Source organism: Artemia sp. Qi Xiang Cuo, chromosome 12 (genome assembly GCF_049724085.1).
Source record: "Artemia sp. Qi Xiang Cuo chromosome 12, ASM4972408v1, whole genome shotgun sequence".
Lineage (NCBI taxonomy): Eukaryota > Metazoa > Arthropoda > Branchiopoda > Anostraca > Artemiidae > Artemia > Artemia sp. Qi Xiang Cuo.
In genome coordinates, this window is record NC_142805.1 from 1620945 (window position 1) to 1643528 (window position 22584).

General features: G+C 34.2%; 2 protein-coding genes across 2 annotated transcripts in view; one reads left to right on the forward strand and one right to left on the reverse strand.

Moving 5' to 3' along the window:
• Nucleotides 1–22584, forward strand: part of LOC148945648 (uncharacterized) — a 105733-nt gene that overhangs the window by 77995 nt on the left and 5154 nt on the right. The window contains exons 12-13 of the mRNA XM_089098527.1: nucleotides 16958–17029; nucleotides 20759–20838. Of these exons, the coding sequence (XP_088954653.1) occupies nucleotides 16958–17029; nucleotides 20759–20838 (152 nt within the window). The remainder of the gene's footprint in view (nucleotides 1–16957; nucleotides 17030–20758; nucleotides 20839–22584) is intronic.
• LOC148945649 (BBSome complex member BBS7-like) lies at nucleotides 50–22504 on the reverse strand. The gene is made up of 5 exons (XM_089098526.1): nucleotides 22387–22504; nucleotides 9377–9626; nucleotides 6659–7010; nucleotides 3542–4102; nucleotides 50–1063 (listed from the first exon to the last, which is right to left on the reverse strand). Exons 1-5 carry the CDS (start codon nucleotides 22447–22449, stop codon nucleotides 238–240), a joined length of 2052 nt encoding a protein of 683 aa, XP_088954652.1. The 5' UTR covers nucleotides 22450–22504; the 3' UTR covers nucleotides 50–237.

The window sequence follows — 22584 nt, forward strand, 5'->3', positions numbered from 1 at the left end:
AAAGTTTTCTTATCAGGAACCTACATCTTTCAGTTCTAACAAACGATGGTCTAGTAGACTTATTTATTTAATCTGGGATAAAAATTCTGAGTGGGCACAATTAAATCATGAAAACATTTAGTATTAGATTGAATAATACTAAATTAATTGAATAATAATAAGGAAAGAAACAACAATTTTCTTATTTTATATATTTTTAACGCAATACTACTAATGCAAGTATTCAAAAGCAATCCATCACAAGTAATCTAACAGCTGGGAATAATTCTGTTTGTTTATTATTTCTAGAACCTTTTCTATTTTATCTTTTCTGAGTGAGTGTCCTTGGAGTCTGTGTGAAGAAGCTATAAAACTCATTAAGTATTTTTTCAAATAGGCCGCTTTTCGTTTGCAGTCTGTTTCTTGAATTGAGTCCTTGTTTAGAAGCTCTTTTATTGTCTGATTCGCTGAGAGCATATTTAGATGCTGATTCATACTTTCTATTTGTGCTGAATTTTCAAATTTGGTTAACATCTTAACCATGTTGTTCAAACCATCTTTAATGGCCACGTCATTGAAAGTCAAATTGAATTTCAATGCTGTTGACTTTTTAAAGAGGAATTCTTGAATAAACCATAAAGTCCCAGGATCATTAGAAATGACTACCATTTCATTTTTTCTATAGTCTATGGTTACAAAGTTTCCCGTTAGTAGTGAAACGAAATGCAGCGTTGCCGCTTCTTCTGCAGGGACTTTTTCGGGCACTTCTAGTGAAACATCTTTGAGCCAACTATGAGCTTCACATTGGGTGAAAAGACCACGAATTTCTAGGACACAAAAGGGCCGGTTTGTCATTGGTTCCTGGGTTCGTATATGGAAGGGTAGTATATACAGGGTGATTTCCCTTTTTATTGCGACTTTGGGTGATATGCAACTTGGTACTATTAGAACCTTTATATTTCCTGTAATTCCCTCTGGGTACGAGTGGAAAAATGCAGCAAGAAAGGTGTGTGTTTCCGGATCGATCACATATCTTGAATTTGCTTCATCGTATTCATCATCTCTTTGGTAGATTTTTATTGGGCTAAAAGTAAAGACAAATCAAAATGATGACATAATGAGAAAATGAAGGAGAACAAAGGAAGAGACAAAGCACGAATATTTTTAACGCATAAGTGATACTGAAGAAAGCGCCCTTTCTATTATAGTTTTTGTTTTAAGGGTCGTCTTTTTATATTGTTGCGTGGACTTTTATCCATATGTTTTTTAATTTTATGTCTGCACTGAGGACGGTCTAGTGATGGTATTGGTCAAAATATTTGATTTTTTCTTTCGTTTTTCAACTCGCTGTGTTTTTACCTCGCTTATTCTTCGTTCTCCTACGTTTTTCGCGTTTTTATGCTATCTAATCAGAATACACCCTATTTATGTCTAGAAAGCTTGATTGAGAAAGGAATAATAGCCCAATCATCGGGAAAAGTATTTAAATAAAAAAACAATTGCTAATAGAATAAACTCTTGACTTACACCACATGTTGCCGCATCTATGCATATATATCTCAGCCTTACGGCAAGTGAAAAATAGCGAAAGTATTAAGCTTTTTGGGCCAACATTCTCTCTTCATAATCGCATCATTTTTTAAGTAATTGCACTCACCGATGTAATATGATAATACCAAAGAAAAAAAAACATTTGAATTTATGAAACCGGTGGCATAACTTCGTCAAATTTTTTTTTTTTTTGGGGGGGGGGGCAAAGTTGGAGCAAGTTTTCCAAAATTAAGCAAAAATGATAGTGGAAACTGAAAAACGAGCCAAATAGTACCCTTGGTCAACATCTTAACTATGAAACTATTAATTATTAATATGAAACTGTTATTTAACTACTATTATTATTATTTAATTTTTAACTATAAGTATTTAACTATGAAAACTGTTAATATGAAGCTATATTAATTACTATAGGCAAAGATATACTAAAGAAAACTGACTTGTTTCTGTGGGTGCTTGAGTTATGTAGGCTTTTCTTAATTTGGCAATTTTTTCGAAGAAGCTAAATTTCAGTGGGGGGGGGGGGTGGCAAAATGGATTCTGAGGGGGGGTACTGGAGTCTAGGAGGGACAGTTGTCCCCTTGCCCCATAGAAAATTACGCCTCTATATGAAACGTCGCAATTTCAGGCGATAAAAATACAGAGTATTTCTATTCCTCTTGAGGGCCCCCATTATGGGGTCAAATTGACTCTAGAAACTTTGAGTCAATAATCCTGTTAAATGCAGCTAAACATTTGTGAATTGTATATGTGGTGTATTTAAAATGGTTATTAATTTATTTTAATTTTAATTTATGCTATTAATTCATACTGGTAGGACAGTTTGAGTTATATAGCCTAGAAATTATTTTCAGTGCAAAATTTGGTACTCGGGTACAAGACCGTACCCAGGATTTTTTTTTCGTGCGGGGGGGATTTACACAAAAAAAAACTCAAGAAACGCATAAAAAAAATTTTATATCCGTTTTTGTTACGTTTTTACGAGTCAGACAAACATTTCGGAGGGGGGTCAAGCCCCTATACCCCCCTGGGTACGGCCTTGCTCGGGTATATCCTGATGTTTCCTAATCATTATAGACAGTCACAGGTTTTATTGATCGCTTTATTATTGTTGTGGTAAGCTAGACATCGTTTTACTGCTGAAGGGTGACAAATTAGCTTGTCCCCAAAAGAGGGCAGGAAGAGATCATAAAAAAGAACTTAAAGGAAACTGGAACTTGATGAGAGGGGGGTGAAGAGTGAAGCTTTGAACAGATTGGGGTGGAGGAGGAGTGCTCTGCTATGTGAACCTCAAGCGGTTTGGTGCTGCAGTGAATTTTTTGTACTAGTAGTATTAGATTCGTTCCCATAGCAGGAACGTTAACTATTATTTACTTTATTAAGTATAAAGATTTTATGGCCAAAAATTTGGCTATATAATACTGGTGCATGTCAAAACGTTCCATTTTTAAGTCATATAAAGAGATGTGGAAATATGAAATTACAAAATGAGTGCGATATTTTTCGAATGTTACAAAACTGTTTATTTTGTTCGGATATCTTATGTCTTCTAAAGGTGTATAATTCCCTGTCCGTTTCTCTGTGGGTGCCCACAATTATTCGGCGCGGTGTCTGCCAGATACAGTTATGAATTAGACACCTGTAAAATGTGTAAAAATATCATATAAAATGAGCCTTAGCAAAATTGGCTCTAACGATGCTATATTTGCTATGTTTAGGGTAGATAACTTTGCAATTTAGAATACTCTACAGCCAAGGCCGTATCCAGAGGGGTATAGGGGTTTTGACTAGCCCCCCTCCCCCCCCCCCCCCGTCCCAAAATATTTTTCCGACTCGTAAAAACGTAACAAAAATGAATATAAACTCATTTTTGATGCGTTTTTGAAGTTTTCTTGTACCCCCCCCCCCTCGGCTACAGTAAAATCTAATGCGTTTTTGAAGTTTTTTTGTCCCCCCCCCCTGGTTACAGCAAAATTGAATCTTGGGACTAGGAGTACTGAAGACTACTGACCTTTCAGAAAACAGAACGATACTTTCTACCATTACGGCACCGTGAATAACTGTCTTAAGTCTTAAATATCCTTTATCCAGAATTGTGTTACAATCAAAATCAGAATTATTTTCATTCTCGCCACTGATTGCATCATTTTGTCCTGGTATATTGTTGCTTTCATCAAATGATTTCAGGTTTTCTAGGCGCAATCGCAGTTCAAGCTCTTCAATCTCAGATTTCAAAACTCCTAGTTTATTCCGTGCAGATTTTGTCCGAATCGTTGTTTGCTCCGCCATTTCAGCTCTATCACGCTGGCATAATCCGAATATACGACCTGACAGGGTTGCCACAACGATTTCGGGCAGATCTGCGTATGATAAGATCCCACCTTGGATTGACCCAATTCTTTCCCCGCAGCTGATGGTATATAGTAGAGTCGGTGTTTCTGTCGTTGTCTTTTCAAAAGAAAGAATCTCGATAGTTCCGTCTTCTCGTCCAACTATAATTTCTGAATTGATGCTGTTAGTCAAATTGTAGCAGCTAAGTGCAGATATCCCTGACTGACTGTTATCTCTGATCCTGGGAATAGAAAAAGGAGTCGTTGACACTCTCTAGTTACAAATTTATGCTTCATCTTTATGGACAGATAAAGAGATTTTTGACTTTCCATTATTAAGAATAAATGTATGCTTCCCTTAACACTTTGTGCTAATACGAGTATATTTTATTTTACAAAAGAAAAATGAGCTACAAAAAAGAAAAAAAAAACACGAAAAGAAAGAAGCAAGTGCGGTACTTACGTTTTATAGGACCACACTCAAGAAGTGAAGTTAGGTTAATCCTAATGAAATATACCAAAATGTGATGAAAATAACAAAATTAAGGAAACTACAACGGAAAATTATGGAAAGAATGCCGCCCAGAACGTATATATTAAATATCTAACCATCTCTATATATTAAATATATAATTAAAATATACCTACATAGATACCGTTTATCTCGCTCAGGCTAAGCTGATTATCTCAGAGTGGACAGAGAAAAACTGTTTCATTACAGATCAAGAACAAAGTTTGGTTGGTACAACAAGTAAGTACCGCAAGTGCTACTTCAAAGTCAATATATTTAGACACAAGGAAATGTCGAGTAGGAAATTACGTTTTTATCGTAATTTTTATCGACGTTTTTAACGTCGCATTTATCGTTTTTATCGAGTATATAAAAACGACAAATTAAGTATTCCGCATACTTAGTTTACCTGATATCCGACGGCCCTTTCTGAAAGATTTGTTGACTACAATAGAGTGATGTTAACCCCCCCCCCTCCCGCGCAAAAATTGAATTTGCCCTTAACTTCAAAAAGGCTGAAATACCGTATAAAATGTTTATTCTGAGAAAGTTCAGTAATAATTTAGTAGCAAAGTAGCAGTTTTGTCTAACAAATCCTTCTGGTCATTTTACTCATGACATGCATTTAAGGAACGGCCTTTTCCATCCTTTTTAGAGTTTAGATCGTTTGTTGATCTCCAACCGACACAACTAGGAACACTCGGCACCTTGCCAAGATTCCGAAACCCTTCTCCCCTTCTTTCTCCAACCTGTAAGTCGGGTCGCAGCTACACATGTTTAAGTATACATCAAGACCCGAACCTTATATATGCGCAAAATTTCAGAAAATTCGAGAAAACGAAAATAAGAAACATTGCCAATCAAAGCTATTACGAAATTTTAAATTAAAAGCTAAAAAAAAAACCTTGTTGCAAATTAATAAAAAACTAGTTTTTTCGACCGAAAGTAAGGAGCAACATTAAAAATAAACGAATAGAAAATTTTCTGTATATGACGGGTGCTTCCCCCTTCCTCAACTCTCGCTCTTTACGCTAAAGTCTGAAAGTTCTTTAAAACACTTCTCATTCAAATTCAATTCTGACAAAAAGTAAAACTTTAGTGTAAAGAGCAGGAGTGAGGAAATTTCTGACTGTATCTCAAATCATGCCGGGAGATACTCTTCCTCCTTCCCCATGTAAAATTCCCCGGGAAAACTCCCCCGGAAACTTTTCTCTCCACATAAAAATTCCCCTGTGGAAAATCCCTCCGGCAGAATCCCCCCTCCTGAAATAAAATGCGTATTTCCCAATAACAAATACTATATGTTAAGGCTATATTCAGGGGATGGGGTTGGGCATGGGGTTCGATCCCATCCCCCTAAAAAAAGAAAAAAAAAATCCTGCATGTGCCCTTGCTATATTTGAACGAAGTTCAAATTGTGCAGCTTACAGCCCTTTCCCCAGAGACTATAGGAGGTCATGTCATCCCCGAAGGCATGGTTATTGGGCCTTTCAACTATGCTGATTCAAATAGCTATCTAAAATTTTGATCAGATTTCTTTGAGAAAAAGTGGGCCTGGGAGGGGGGCTATATGCCTTCCAATCTTTTTGGTCACTTAAAAAGGGCGCTAGAATTTTTGATTTCCATTCGAATGAGCCCTCTGTCGATCTTCTGGGACCGTTGGTTCAATACAATTGCCCCTGGAAGAACCCCCCTCCCCTAAAAAAAACACGTATAAGGGATCTTTCTTCTGACAAAAAAAAAGAAATTCTGCATTTGCGTAAAGAGGGTTTTGAAAACCCTACAGTTGGGCTCTCTATATGTTTGATCTGATGGTGTGATTATCATTAAGATTTTTTGAATTTTTGTGTGCGTTCTCCCCCTTTTTTGAAATTCAGGCAAATTTTCTCAGTCTCGTGGCTTACGATGGGTAACATTAAACTTAATGTATTTTATGTATTTGGAATCATCATAAAAGTTCAATTTTTATGTATTTATTGATAAAAAAAATTGCGTTTTTTAGAGTTTCGGTTACTATTGGGCCGAATCGCTCCTTACTTACAGCTCGTTACCACGAACTGTTTGATGCTAAGTTTTCACACCCATATAATATTTTCTAAAATTGTAATTAGGAATTATTAAATGTGCTTATTTGGTAGTTGGAACTAGCTAAATCTCAGCAATTGGTTCATGTCTACGTTGAAGTGTTAATAATTTAGGATTGTAGAAAAATGGTGTACAAATCTTGTAAGCAGAGCATGAACCTTAATGCTTAAAAAAAAGATTAATAATGCAAATAAATGTTTACCTTGGGTCTAGGCACCAGGTTAAAGTGCCTCTTATCCTGCTAAACTGGAATAATCCCAATGTTCCATCTTTCATTCCGCAGAGAACCTCCTCCCCTGTTTCTCCTCCGTCGTTGTTGAGTAGATGAAGCACACACGGCACCCCAGGACATTCCAATTTATCTCTTATTTTTGAATCCTTTATTGAACATAGTGTCCTATCTTGGCAAGCCAGAATGGATAGTAATGAAGGTAGCTTTGAAAGGGGAAGGATTAAGGCATCGTTGATGGTGTCGCCAAGGACGACATAGTTCATGTCTCGACAGTCGTGATAATGATTGTAGATATTTCCGCTACAGACGACTAGTTCCGCACCTGGAAATAATTTCTGGTGTGATGTAAACTATTAGGTATTGACCGGAGATAAGTTATGCTTTGGAAGCCGGACTTCCTTCCATCCAATGAAAAAAATACTCTCGTATAGGCGAATATTTGGTTCATTTCATTTTCGGATCATTGTTGACAACTCGTTTTTTTTGCCATTAGAGTTTTGTTGAAATTGAACTTAAGCTTCCTAGTTTAAAGATCTGTTGTTAATTGTAATAGAAGATAGAAGATACTGTTGCAAGGTCGTATCCAGGGGATGGGGGCTGCGGGGTTTGACCCCCCCCCCCCTGGCAATGTTTGTCCGACTCGCAGAAGCGTAACAAAAATGCATATCTACAGATTTTGATGCCTTTAAAAAAAAAATTTGTAACCTTCCCTCTTGAAAAAATACTTGCTCCCCTAAAAAAAAGAACTGGACATACGCTTTACTGTTGTTACGCTTTTTCGGAAACTTTTTTAGTTGTTGTATGGAGAGATATTTGGGGGTGTCGTTATTAGTCCTGTAAAAATACGGTTTTGACCTGGCATTTGAGTAACAGAAATGTTTTGGCACTAGGCGAGGTTAGAAGGGGTAAAAATACTATTTATGGTATTATGCTAATATAATACGTATTGAAAAAACGGGGGAATGGGGTACAAAGTGATAAAGTTTTCCAATTCCAATGTCATTTTTGGTTTCTCCGGTCTTGAATTAATAGGAAACTAGGTTTCAATTATATTTTTTCAGTTATATATTATATTATTTTGAAACCATAAATGGTATTTTTACCCCTTTCTGACCTCGCCTAGGGTGGAAATGGGGTACCAAGTGATGAAATTTTCAATTCTGATGTCATTTTCGGTCTCCTCGTCCTTGAATAAATAGTAAACGACATTACAATCCACCAAATACTGCACAAATTGAGATTCGGATTTTTCATCCCCCTCTCACTTTGCTTGGGTGGAAATGGGGCACTAAATGATGGAATTTTCAAATTCTGATGTCATTCGTGGTTCTGACAGGAGCAGAATTTCCCTTCGACAGACGGACTTCCTGTCGCCCGATGAAAAACATGTCTTCATATAAGCGAATATTTAATTTCGTTTTCTTTTCAGATCAAAGTTGAAAAATTCGTTTTTTTGGTCCGTAATTTATTCTTTTTTTTAATCATTAAACCTTCCTATTTGAAGGATATACTATAAATTTACAATACTAATAAAATATTGTTTTTTTAGAGACTTTTCCATGCGATTATGGGGATTTTACTTTCAGTCACACCAAATTTACCGTCTTCTATCAGAAGGCTATTACTCTTACTCAAAAAACAAATTCATGAAAAATTAAGCAAGAAAAAACGGGTTTTAATTTTTGTAAAGCAGTGAATACAATAAAATAAATACTTAATTAAACAAAAATACTCCGAATATTTCGGCCCCACGTCCGGGAGCCTTTCTCAACGGAAAAAAAAAAAAAGAAAAAAAAATTAAACAAAAATGTTTTTTTTTTTTAAACCTGAACTTACATCAAAATAAAAAAAAAAATAAAAAATATAAATAAATAGGAAACAAAACTCACATGTTAAATAAACACTTCCATTCACTGGCGTATAAACAAAATCGAATGTCTATATTGATTCAAACACGCCTCCTCACAGTATATAAATGGAAATCTATCAAAAAATGAAGAATATATTTATACTAAATATACTTAATTAAGTATAAATAATAAGAGCTAGCTCTGACATAAGAGGGTAAATTTTTGTCAGATGAAAACGATCAAGCGATAGAGCAGGTTACTTTCACTGTCCTTGGTGAAGTACAAAGGGCAGTGAAAGTGAAATCCGATGGTTAAAATTGGGTAAAGTGGAAATTAACACGACCAAATATATCCTAAAAAAAGTAAAAACTAGGAATTCAATTTTTTATGAAAGACCTCTTTATTCAGTTATGCAATTTTGGTAGAAGTGGACGCCAAGTTTGCACAAAAATATAATTGGGTGAAAATCAGCATAAATAAGTTGTGACACATGTGGCACCAAATAGCTAAAAAAGGTGTAGCTTTCTTCTGAAGGCATTATTGTCTTGATTTGACTGACTGACAGTGTCGCATTTAATAGATTAATTTTACTTGTTTATTTTTACGGTTCAACACGACAACACTGACGAGAATTTGATACTGTTCTAAACTTCATAATTATGAAACAACCAAACGAGACATTTTGAAAATCACGGTCTTCCGGCGCCAGGGGCATTTTTTACGAACTTGGTGGTCTATCTAAAGAACAGTGATGCTGAGCTACTTTTATTCCAATTTTGAATTTTTAAGCTGCTAAAAATGGAACAAGTATACAATATTGGAGTTAATTTGATAATACCTTCTACCCTGACGATTGAAGCGGCCTCTCCCAAATTGGTCACAAATGCTAGAAATTTCTTCCCTTTCTTTGTATACCCTTTAACTTCACATTTTGTTGCTACGAATATTTTATTCTTCACTCCTTCTAAAGCGCCTCCCAGCGTTAGAGATGCAGAACAAGGACCAACGGACAGCGTTGTCTCTATTGTAACATCCCCTCTCTTTTGCCCGAAAATGTGCAGATCACCTCTACTTGTCAGGACTACTCCCTGAAAAAAGTAAATTTTGCTTTAAAATTACTTTTTAAATGTAGTCGATAAACAAGGTGTAAATCGTAGTATTTTATGCCGTTTATTTAATTTATTTTTTCTATGAAAGGGATATCACCGATTTGACGCAAAAGAAGCTTCTACATTTTGAGGAGGAGATTGATAGCGTTTGCGTTAGACTAAAAAAGGGTTGATGTTGGAATAGAATGGGGAAGACCAACAGGGGCGTAGCTTCAGCATTTTTATTGGGGTGGGCAAGAGGGGTCCATATCCGTATAGTCAAGTGGCATAGGCTATATAATATTTTTTTCCAAAATTATTGGGGGAGGAGGCAACTGCCCCCCTTGCCCTGCTTTTATATTTTAACATTTTTAGCTCTTTGATAATAAATTTCATCCTAATTAAGGTTGAAGTATGCATATTTTGATATGTATTGCTTACGTGAACTTGAAGAACAGTTGCTGGGCGTCATATAGAGTAATAAAGGCGTAGGGGGAGGAACACAGAGGGTTTTTTCCCAAAAAAGCCAAATTGTGGATTTAACAGTAGGAGATATTTATTATTTTCAGTATAAAATTTCGTGTATTTTTGCTTTTATTTGGACATCAAACTACTAAGTTTTTTGATTCTATGGTGAAAAGAAAAACCGAAGATATGTTGTTCGTGTTCTTTACTAAACAGGATTTTCAACTTTCATCAAGTTAACCTTTCCGGCACGAGGAGCATGAGTTCGGTTTACGGTATCTCATAGGTCCTCTCCTCGACCGTCCCTAATCAATTAAAACAATGAGGTGGACACGCCATATTTAGTTATCAGTTTGGTACTCTTGTGTTATTCAGCACACCCCCGAGAAGTTAGCTAAATGTACGATCTATGAAAACCGGTTTTATAGCCACAAAGACAAATAATGGGTGGAGAACGAGGAGAACAACTCAAAACGAGGAGAAATTATCATAAGTTGGGCTCTAAACCCCTATGCCTTCCCAAGGCCAGAAGATAATTTGCACTTTACTGAAAAAAATACAAATGAATGTGCACTGTCAGTTTACTATACATATACTGATATTTAGTAATCAAAATGTTAATATTATTTGATTTATTAAAGTTATAAAAGTAAAAACATTTATATTTTAACATAGGGGTTAAGAACATAGGGGTTTTGAGCCCTACTCAAGTTAATTTCATTTATTTATCGATGCTGATGTGTGGTAGTTTCACGCTTGGTAGATTATTTGATTTTATTTTTGCTCATTTTTGGTTTAATAGAGTTCTTTGCTTTTCTTTGAAAAACTTATTTCGTGGAAAAGTTTTTTTTAATTAATATTTCATTAGGATTAACCTGACTTCACTTCTCGAGTGTGTTTTGAATAATACAGGAGTACCTAGGTTAGATTAGGCTACTTTACCCCCACACCCCCTTATTGTGCAAATTTATAGCCCAATCTATATTATTATATAAACTGAATTTTTATATTTTCATAATATTTTGGTATGTTTAATTATGATTAACCTAACTTCACTTCTCGAGTGTGTTCTGAATAATACAGAAGAATTATCAGTTTTATTGCATCAACCTTTGACGCCAGTGAAATCACTAAACATCTATTTTTTGGTTGGCTGTCTAGTCGTAGTATAAACTCAACCGTCTTGAAAAAAAAAAGGAAAAACATTCTCGCCCAGATAAAGTTGTGACCTAATACAGGAATTTTTATAATTCTGCCAAACAAGAGTAAAAATGAAGTCAAAATAACTGTTATAGCGGTAAGTTGTCAAAATCATCAGTTAAAACTCAAACTATATCCATAAGGTATACTAAAAAAGATTTTTAGGGGAAGCCTTCCTCAAGAAATACGAGACATATTTTATTGGAGATATGCCGTTTTGCTCAAAAGGTGAGCACAGATGAAATCTCTCGATATCTTTGATTCCATGTATGATCTTAATAATGTCATTCTGAGCCTAAAAGCGTATCTCTACTCTTGTTTTACATTTCTCCTCTTAAGAACTTCGAAGAATCATCGACCTTCTTAACAGAAAGTTCAATACCCCCCCCCCCCCCCGTCGAAATGAGTTACTCATAATAAAATGAATACCGTTCAGAGGTCAATCTGACCAAGTCCATTGAGCATACAGAAGATTTAAATGCAAATTAAATTGAAAAGGTTCACTGACATTTTAAGTTTTGATAACCAATCATCTGGCGGCGGAAAATGTTAATTTTTTTACTGTTTGTCCATTATTCCGAACACTATCGAATTTGGATCTGCAGATCAGACAATAACCGGTTTATACCTGTCGGTATTCGAAGAAAATTAGCTTAGACTCAGTTGAAATCTACGTTTTAGGTATATTTTTATTAAATATTTAATATATAGAGATGGTATTTTGGTAAGGTTAGGTTATGTTAGGTACTTAATATAATGCATTCTGGGCTGCCCCCCTATCATGATTCTTTGTTGTAGTTTCCATAATTTGGTTATTGAAGTATTATATTTTCATCATATTTATGTCTGAAAAATGGAGAAGTGCCATCTTTTTTTACTGTTGATGTTTAAACAAAATTGCCTATGTCAAGAAAGTTGAAAATTGCCTGTGCCATTGAGTACAGAGCATTTCGAAATCTTTTTTTTATCGAATCTGCTTCTAATATTAATATCCTAATATTATTAATATATCTGATATTATTTAATATTTATCAGCGAAAATGTCATTATTTCGACTTTCTAATTTTCCGTGCAGATGAATAAGTAATTCAGTTAAAGGAAATGGATATTAGACTAAATGAGATTTTGAATTTGTGGTGGGGTGTGATGCGGGGAACTTCCGATCCTTATAAAAAAGTATACGCTACAGTTATGTATATATATATATTTATATATATATATTTATATATATATATATATATATATATATATATATATATATATATATATATATATATATATATATATATATATATATATATATATATATATATATATATATATATATATATATATATATATATATATATATATATATATATATATATATATATATATATATATATATATATATATATATATATATATTAGCATCCCTTGTTGATTTATAAATTATTATATATTCTAAATAGTTGAGAGTTGATCAAGCGATTTGATATTGACGTCAAAAACTGAGCAAAGTGAGCTTTGTAAGATTTGCCTCTGAAAAAGATCCTATGTTAAAGGTCATAAAACCCTACCTTTTGTGTGACCTTATCTTCTTGTGATTGGGGTAATAAGTAAAATCCTTTTGGAACTATGCGGTCCACATTTAAATATTCTGTTTGGAAGAATTCAAGTCTTTTTGCACGCTTCATTTCTCGTTTTTTTTTTTTTTACCAATTCACTTTAATTACTTCTTACGATGTTATTACTAATATTATCTGCATTTGTTTAACATTTTCCCTCAATTGGTACTAAAGTGAAATGTTTCGATGAGGGCTGTGAATTCTTGTTTTTTTGTTGTTTTTCTGTTGTCTTGGAAACTCGTCGATACAAGAAACTCAAGCTTAAATTCATTACTCTTAAGAAACTTAAATTTACTCTAGATAAAAAAAGAGCTTACTAAAACAACATCGATTCGGAAAAGTTATGCAGTTTCAATTTTCCAGCCGTCATTTTCGTTTCCCTCCTAGAGAAAATTAGGTACTTACGTGTTATAACGACCATACCCAAGGAGTGAAGTTGTGTAAATCCTAATGAAATATACCAAAATATGGTGAAAATATAAATACATTAGTAACAAAATTATGGAAACTACAACAGAGAATTATGGAAAGCAGGTCGCCCAGAACGCATTATATTAAATACCTAACCACCTTTATATATTAAATATTTAATTAAAATATACCTGCATCGTAACTTATTTCATTAAGACTAAATTAATTATCTCTGGATGCAGACAGAGAAACTGGCTTTACTTAGATCAAGAACAACGGTGTCGTCGCTATAACATTTAAGTACAAAAAACAAAGAAATGAATATAAAGACGACAAACGGGTCTGTGGCCACTGGTCAATGAAAATGAAGAGAAACATCTAAAATCAAACGAATATTTCACCCGTATACAACATGAAATCTCCAGCGATAACACTTTATTTTTGAATATGGGTTAAGTTTTTCAAATAATATCATAAATAGGATCAATATTTCTATTAACAGTATCTCTGTAATTGATAAACCTGCGAAAATGTATTTATTTTTTTTTCTAATGCTTCAACAGCCCATTAAGTGAAACCTTTATCATTGGAGATGGCTGTTGCTTCCTCGAACTGACAAAATAGTCCGAATTATAAAAGATATGTTCTGCTAAAGCTGAATTAAAACTTTCCGGAAGTTTTGTAAATTTTATAGCATTATCTATTGAATTCCGGTGCTCAATTAAACGTTCCAGAAATTGTTGATTCGTTCAACCGGTGTAAAATTTTCCGCAAGAGCAAGGAATGCTGTACATCCCACTTGCCAAACTGATACGTGTTATATCTTTACCAGAACTTAGAAAGTTACTCTGTGGTTTGATCGATTTAAAACAAGTTGCAATATTATGTTTCAATAGTCCGTTTAATTTTCTCCCCAAGGATTGGTATATAAAGTAATGAAGCATCTATTGGAAATTGTAGGGTCCGAAGGTTGAGAACCTTCGTTCTTATTACCTTTTTCATGCTTAATCTGCCTTATCTTTGTTATTTCATTTACAAATTTTACAGGATAACCGTTGCAAAATAAAATAGGCCTATCCCTCAAATACAATAATTCACTATCAATACACTCAGGGGAACTAATTTTAAAAACCCTATCAAGTTGCCCTGCAATCTTTTGGTCACTTAAAAGGGGCACTAAAACTTTAAATTTACGTTCAAATCCTCTCCCAGTGTTCTAGAACCATTGGTCCGACATGATCACCCCTGGAAAAATAAATAAACACTCATTTGTGATCTTTCATCTGACAAAAAATACAAAAAATTCCACATTGGTGCAGATAGGAGCTTGAAACCTCTACAGCAGGGTTCTCTCGTAAGCTGAATCTGATGGTGTGATTTTCATTAACATTCTTTGAATTTTAGGGTTTTTCTCTCCCCTTTTTAAAAAATCAGGCGAATTTTCTCAGGCTCGCAGCCTTTTATGGGTAACACTAAGCTGAATGATTTGGCTTACATATTTATATATATTAAGCTTGTATTCTGAATCAGCATAATAAGCCGATTCTTTTGATGTATTTGTTGATATTAAAACTGTGTTTTCTATATTTTGGGTTACCATTGAGTCGTGTCGCTCCTTACTTATAGCTCGTTACCAATGATATGACTGTTCCTTTTTTTACTGAAATTGGGTGACATGAGCGAAAATTTAAATACCTGTCATTATGAGTTGTTTTTCTGTAAATTGTAAAAAGTAAACCATTATCGCTTTTTATTAATAAAATATCTAAAAATGGTAGCCTTTCTTGTTTTTCTAGCTATAGTGTAAATTTAATATTTTTGTCAAACCATTTAAATGGTATCCCAAGCTCAATTCTTTCTTCATAAAAATAGTGATGACCTTTTTCTTAAAAACTGTTTCCACATACATTGTTTCTGCTAAAAACCAGCTTTATTATCTATTTTAGGACCCAATCCATGTTGTCAAACAGTTCGAGGTAAGGAACTGTAAGGAGCGACGCAGCTCAATAGTAACCGAAACTCTAGAAAACGGAATTTTGATATCATTAGATAGATCAAAAGAGGTGGTTTATTGTGCTGATTAAAAATATATAAGATTCATCTAGTTTAGTGTTACCCATCAAAAGCTACGAGCCTGAGAAAATTTACCTGATTTTCGAGAAAATGTTGAAACACCCCCTAAAAGTCAAGGAATCTTAATAAAACAATCACAGCCTGTTTTTCCAGCTCTAGTGTAAGTTTAATATTTTTGTGTAACCTATTTAAATGGTCAAGAAACAAATCTAAGGACTCCAATCTATGTTCCTAAAAACATAAAATATCATCCATGAACCTACCCCAGAAACATGGTGACAAACGAAAACACTGAATCTATAGAATCCAAAAATAGATTAGCCAGGATTGGACTTACCCTGGAGGAGGAGCACCCATTGATAAGCCGAAGACCTGTTGATAAAATTCTCCTCTAAAACCGAAATAAGAGGAATAATTGTTGACCAACCAAACCAATTTCATAATGACTTTGACGTCCAGGCTTGCCAAAGTTACATCTTGTATCAACTTAAAATTTTTTTGTATTTTATTTTTGGTACTGGTGTATTATGCGGGCACCGCAAAAAAGTCAGGTTTTGTTAATTCTAATGAAATAAAATAAAATAGGATGAATATATAATAGTTTAGAAACAAATTTGGGCTATATATTTGCATATTGGGGGGGGGGGGGGGGGGGTAAAGCATAGCCCATATTAAATACATAGCCAAACCTAAGTACCTTTCTCCCTCCTAAACCCCAAACACAATCGTTTAAATATTGAGAAACCACGCTTTGCCATCAATTTATCTAGTTAATCACCCATTGTCTGCTAATGAAATAGCAGTTTGACGGGTTTCGTGACTGGTTTCTTTGATACAGTATATAGCGATGCCTGCATAATGCACCAATACCTTATTTTTTAATATGAATTCACATTCTTATAAAATTTATTTCATATTTCAAATTTATTTCATTATTTCAAAATTTAGATAATGTCTGAGACCACACTGCCTTTCCATGACGATAAAATAAAAGCTCAAAATATGGATAAAGTCCTTTTTAATAGATAGTAAATAGAAAATTTACAAAAAAAAAAAGATATTTTTGTCACATATTCAGTGACCGTCATTAGTAGTAAAACTGTCAACAGTTTTACAACTGATGACGGTTTTTCTATACACTGTCTATTACAAAGGATTTTATCCCTATTTTGAACTTTTATTTTATTTCAGAATTTATTTCATTATTTCAAAATTTATTTCATATCTTGGTTTAACAATGGGATTTTTGTTAAAATATGGATCCTTAAAATTGTATTTCTTATCTCAGGTCAGCTTCTCTCTAATTTATCCTTCATTTAGACTGCCACTACTGAGGCTGCAAGGGATTGTTTTTCCCTGTAAAATAATAAGAATATTACATATATTAATCTTCGTATATTGGAGGAAGGGGGTTCAATGAGGTACCCAAAGTGGAGTCAAAAATGCTGAAAGAAAAAGGCTTGAAATTTTTCTTATATTTTGAAGGTGGGTTTCTTCCCTTTTAATGAGATTTGAAATGACATCCGATTTTTTCAATATATGATATTCTGTATATTTTAATTTCTAATATTTTAGTTGAGCATCCCAATGAAGAAGGAGAAGGAACTTTACCGATCGATGCAGATATTGGAATGGAAGATGATTCAGGTATGCCTTTTTCAATCAGAAAAAAATCTGACTTTTACACATTAGTGTTCGTTTTCTATTGCCAGTTGAATAAACTGAAGGTGGTACCTTCTTACATGTTGAAAAGGGAGCATATTTTTCAATCCATTTTCCAGTCGTATCTTCATGTATTGTATTTGTGAGAGAAAAAAATTATTATGAGCCACCCCGCGTTCAACTGTGTATGAACTGAATAAAAACAACTGAATAAAAAATTGTTCATGAGCCAGCCGCGTTCGCCAATTGTACATAGTTCAATAACTTACTGAATAACCGTAATTAGTGTGGTCTGATGAACGCGGTTGAAACAACAAAATGAATTTTTTGAAAAAAAAATCAAAAAATCTTGGAACCCAAATTTTGTTATATTATCCTGATAGATAAATAAACCAAGATTTTTCTATCAAACAGTTCGTGGTAACAAACTGTAAGTAAGGAGCGACCCGGCTCAATGGTAACCGAAACTCTAAAAAACGGAATTTTGATACCAACAGATACATCAAATGAATCAGCTTTTAATGCTGATTTTAAATATATAAGTTTCATCGAGTTTAGTCCTACCCATCAAAAGTTACGAGCGTGAGAAAATTTGGCTGATTTTCAAAAAAAGGGGGAAAGACCCCTTAAAATTTATATAACCTTAATGAAATTCATACCATCATATTCAGCAAATCAGAGAACCCTACTGTAGAGGTTTCAAGCTCCTATCCAGAAGAAAGATCACGGATGCGTGTTTTTTTTTTTTTTTTTTTTTTTTTTTTTTTTTTCAGGGGTAATCGTATCGACCCAGTGGTCGTAGAATATCGTGAGAGGGCTCATTGGAACGGAAATTAAAAGTTCTAGTGCCCTTTTTCAGTGACCAAAAAAATTGTGGGAGGATCTTTCCATGAAGAAAGTTTCATGGGGGAAGGGACATTGCTATGAAGAGGGCGCCAGATTTCCCAGCATTCTTTAAAAAAAAAGACCAGAAATTAAATTTAAAAAAATAAGTTTTTCAACTGAAAGTAAGGAACAACATCAGAACTTAAAACGAACAGAATAAACTTTTCTTGTGCTAGATGGCTTTCCAATAAACCAAAACCAATACTATACAGAAATACCAATACAGAAATTATTCCGTATATGAAAGGGGCTGTCCCCCCCACACCGCCTCGCTATTTACGATAAATTTTTTTATTTTTAAAAAAATAGAGTTTTTATACACTAAACCTTTAACTTAAAGAGCGAGGCGTTGAGGAGGGGACAGTCCCTTTCATATACGGAATAATTTCTGAACGTTTTTGAATTAATACAGGTTTTGATTTTGGCTCACCGTAGTTTAATAATAAGTTTTAATGTCGCTCCTTACTTTCAGTTAAAAAAAAACTTGTTTATTTATTTAATCCGTGAAAGGACGAATTGTAGCCTTTTGATCTCTGAAGCATGATCAGCAGGCTATTAATTATAATATGTTTTCATAAGCACTTTTGGGTACAATTCAGTGTTTGCAATTGCTTATTGAGAGATTACACACCAAAAATGACAAAAATCGACTGCTATAAGCTTAGTGAACGCATAGCATCTCAACGTGAACAAGGCTGATTTAAATTTAAAATTTAATGATTGCTTGATTCTATTTCTTCTGGTTTTCACTGTAAATGAAAACGTAGGATTCAGTTTTGGTAAAATAGATAGGTTTATCGAAAAATGAAATTCAACAATAAGTTTTAACAATAAAAAAAACACATTTCCACAGCCCCTCCTCCCCGAGTAAGCTATTTGTCTAGGAATATTGGGGAAAAGAAAAAGCAGACTAAAAAAGAAAATGACGAATAATCGCCTACCCCCGAATACCCGCTGAAATCCAAGCGAGAACAAAGTGCCATACGAAGTATACAATGTAATCAAACATTGCCAACGTATCCCAGAGACATCCACCGCATGGGAACCAATAAATATACAATTTATATGAAATATTATCCAGAAATAAAAAAAAAATCAATTTTTCGGAAGGTAACGAAAGAGTGAAACTTTAGCAGATTTCGCCTGAGTATCCACAGGCTGCGAGAGGTAGTCAGAGAATAGAAATCTGACTGGAGTGGATGGAATCTGAATATTGCCAGAATTATGAAGATGTAAAATGCAATAGATGGACTAGTTTTGAGGGTCGTAGGAACATCACCGTGTAGTTGAAGAAGAATAAAGGATATGTACGAAGACTGCGAATCAAGTAGCGGTTTATTAATGAAACTATTTGTTTCAAGGACAAGATTCCTCACCATATCATTCACCGCAGAGCGTGCTATCAGAAAAGAAGAAGATGAACCTAACATCCATATAGCAGGACAATAACAGTTTTAAGAATGAATTAAACAATGAAACAACATTTTAGGATCAACCGAGTAAAAATATGTTTGAGCTTCCTAAGAACTCCAAGTCTTCTTGATATTTTCATTTTAATTACAGTTATATTATGCGTGAATGACAGATTCTCATCAAGAAGAATACCCAGAACCCAGGAACCCAATTTACTGATCACTAAGTCTGCTGAGAGAACCCGTTCAAAGATTATCTGTTGGGTAGTTGAGGGCAACACTGAAAAATTCCGCGGCAAAATGTTTGTTCTGGCAAGGCAGATTATATTTGTTCGTCCCGTAAAGTCCTAACCTATACAATCATACCTTGGACAGTGTCTTCAGGTATGGAGCGGAACAATATGATAATATATAAGCAGCCTTTTTCTGTTTTAGAACAGCGTAGTCTTTTTGATAATTAGCCGGGAGTCACTGGTGTGACTCTGTAAGCTCAGCCAGAGTCGACCAAGCACTAAATAAGCATCTGGAGAGATCTGGGGGGAAAATGCGGGAAGTGTGGAATGATTTCCCCCAACCACGCATTACACTCCCGGCCGAAGGCAGAGAATCAGGAGATCGGTACCTGCGCTACGAAAACCAGTGGTCAGCATATAAAAGAAAAAAAAAATGTTCTGTTTGCCCAAAAATCGTCACGAACCAGAGTTGGATTATTCTTTTTTTTTTGGTTGGTAAAGGGAGGTATTTTTTAATATTTGTACAAAAGTGATAAAGCTTCTAAATAATTGTATCGTATTTAATTTATCTAACCTTGGATCTTCTTTCTTTTTTTTTGTTTCTTTTTTTTCCGCACTACTCACTTTGCTTCATTTTTTTTTAATGCAAAAAATAGGATTTAGTTTATTTAGGAATGTTTTCGATCATGTTTCGGTTTTATATTTTACGAAATACTTTATGTGCTTTACGCACATAATTTTAATTTTTATTTTTATTTATAATTTTTAATTTATTACTGAAACATCCAAAAACGATTCACGAGCCAGAGCTGGATTATTTGAATTGTTTTTTGGTTGGGAGTGGTATTTTTGAGTGTTCTTACAAAGTGATTAAGCTTGTAAATGGTTGTACCATATTTACTTATCTGTCCTTGGTTCTTTTTTTTTTTTTCCAATACTCACTTTGCTTTATTTTTCTATTTTTTAATGCAAAAAATATAATTTAGTTTATTTAGTGATGTTTTTGGCAATTTTTTGATTTCTCTGAAATATGAAGAATTTCTGTTATTGAAGGCATAAAAAAACAATTAAAAAAAAACGAAAAAAAAAGATTTTTTTTTTTAAACGAAAAAAAAAGATTGCCCTTTGTGTTGTAAATTTAATGGCTTAGTTTGAACAAATTTGCATCTAATGCTTTTTTTCAGTTTTCACTGATATTGAAGACAGCGATGACGGAGAAAACGAACCTGATTTGGATAGGACAAATGAAGAAGAAATGGAACAGGTAAAATTACAGCCCTTTCCTCGTAAATCGGACTCGTGTGCAGGAAAATATTTGGTTACCAAAAATTTAAAAAATGTGTGAAAAATTCAAATTTTTTTCAGAATGTGGGGCTAAGCTTAGGCAACGAATAGGTACTATTTGAAAGATAAAAATGGCTTTAAACGATTGTTTTGCCTGTTATTTCAAGCAAATTTATGGTCCTACGTCAATTTTAAATTCTTGGTCAATCATCTTAAGACCATGGGCGGGTGTGCCTTGGTTGCCTCTTTTTTAAATTCTTGATCAGCATGCCTAAGACTCTAGGCAGGCATGTCTTTCCAAAAACTAACCTGACAAGTATATGTCCGATAAGAGAGTCATTCATACTCCTGCCATTTACTCGTGCCCCAGCCATTTAAACATTTGCCTCTCAAATTACTTGGACTACCTGTCTTTGCTTTTCTCTGTCTACAATTACTCAGCCCAGTCTTGATACAGCCTATGCAACCTATTGCCCAAAATACTTGATAGCTTCAATTCAAAATCAACGGAAACTTTCCACCAAAAATATTTGGTGGAAAGGGGACATAAAAAACATATATAAGAGACATATATAAAACACGATAAATGGTAAACATCTCGACATTTTCTAACTCGGACAAAGTTCCCCCTCGCCCTGCTTACGGACACGTCACAAATACTAAATCGAATGAGGCAGTTTTGTAAGTGCAACCGTACCTGCACACAGGGGAGGAGGTTGGGATGGGAGAATCACCCAAGAAAGCTAGAACAATTTGAGCCCAAGTGATTTGAGAATTAAACCCCATCTTCTTCAAGGAAAATTTGTCGGCTCCTCTCGATAAATGTCAGGCCTTTCCATCTATCATCGTAGCCATAAATACAAAAAAAGATCTTCGTACCTATGAAGATTTGTTCTAAAGGAAAAGGTCGAGCACTTTAATAAAGTCCCCATTTTCGGGAATAATAAAAACTAAGACATAAATTGAAAGATTCTTCCTTCATCCCCTCTGCGTTCCGCTGTGATTACAACCATATTCCAGAAATTCAAGTTTGTTTGTTTTTTTTTGTTTTTTTTTTGGGGGGGGGGCTACTGGTTTATATTTTTTTTTTCAAGATTATGGAAATATTAAAACTTTTTCCACAATCTTGAATTTCTTGAAATTCATTCTTGAAAGTCTTGAAATTCATTCTTGAAAGTCTCGATGGCATTCTTGTTTTTATGTGTTTTTTTTTCAAAATTTGTCGCCACAGAATGATCTCACCATAGAGAGAGAGAGATTTATTCTAAACAAATAAACAATTTAACATCAGTTTAGTGGCCACCCCAAGAAGTAAAAACTTGTCCAAGGGGGTGGCAAAAGTATACTAACATAACAAAACAAAAAAAAATTACCTGTCTATATCACAGTCCCCAAACAACACCACAAACCTTACACCTTAACATTTTCATTAAATTTACTATCATATTCATAATCATCACCCCCAGGAGCCATAAATATTTACCAATATCTTTATAAAAAAAAAAAAAATAATAAAAAAAAAACTTACACCCCAATAGTTTAAAGGTTGTAAAATTCCGCCATTTTGGTAATTCTTGAAGCGTTGAGGCATTCCTCAGCTGAGACTGCTGAAAGGTCACTGTTCTTGATTTCAAACAGTGGAGCGCTTAGAATGTAAGAGCTCAAAACATGTCACCCGTGTCAAGAACTTGTGAATTCTGCATATTTCAGGGATTTGTTTAGATTC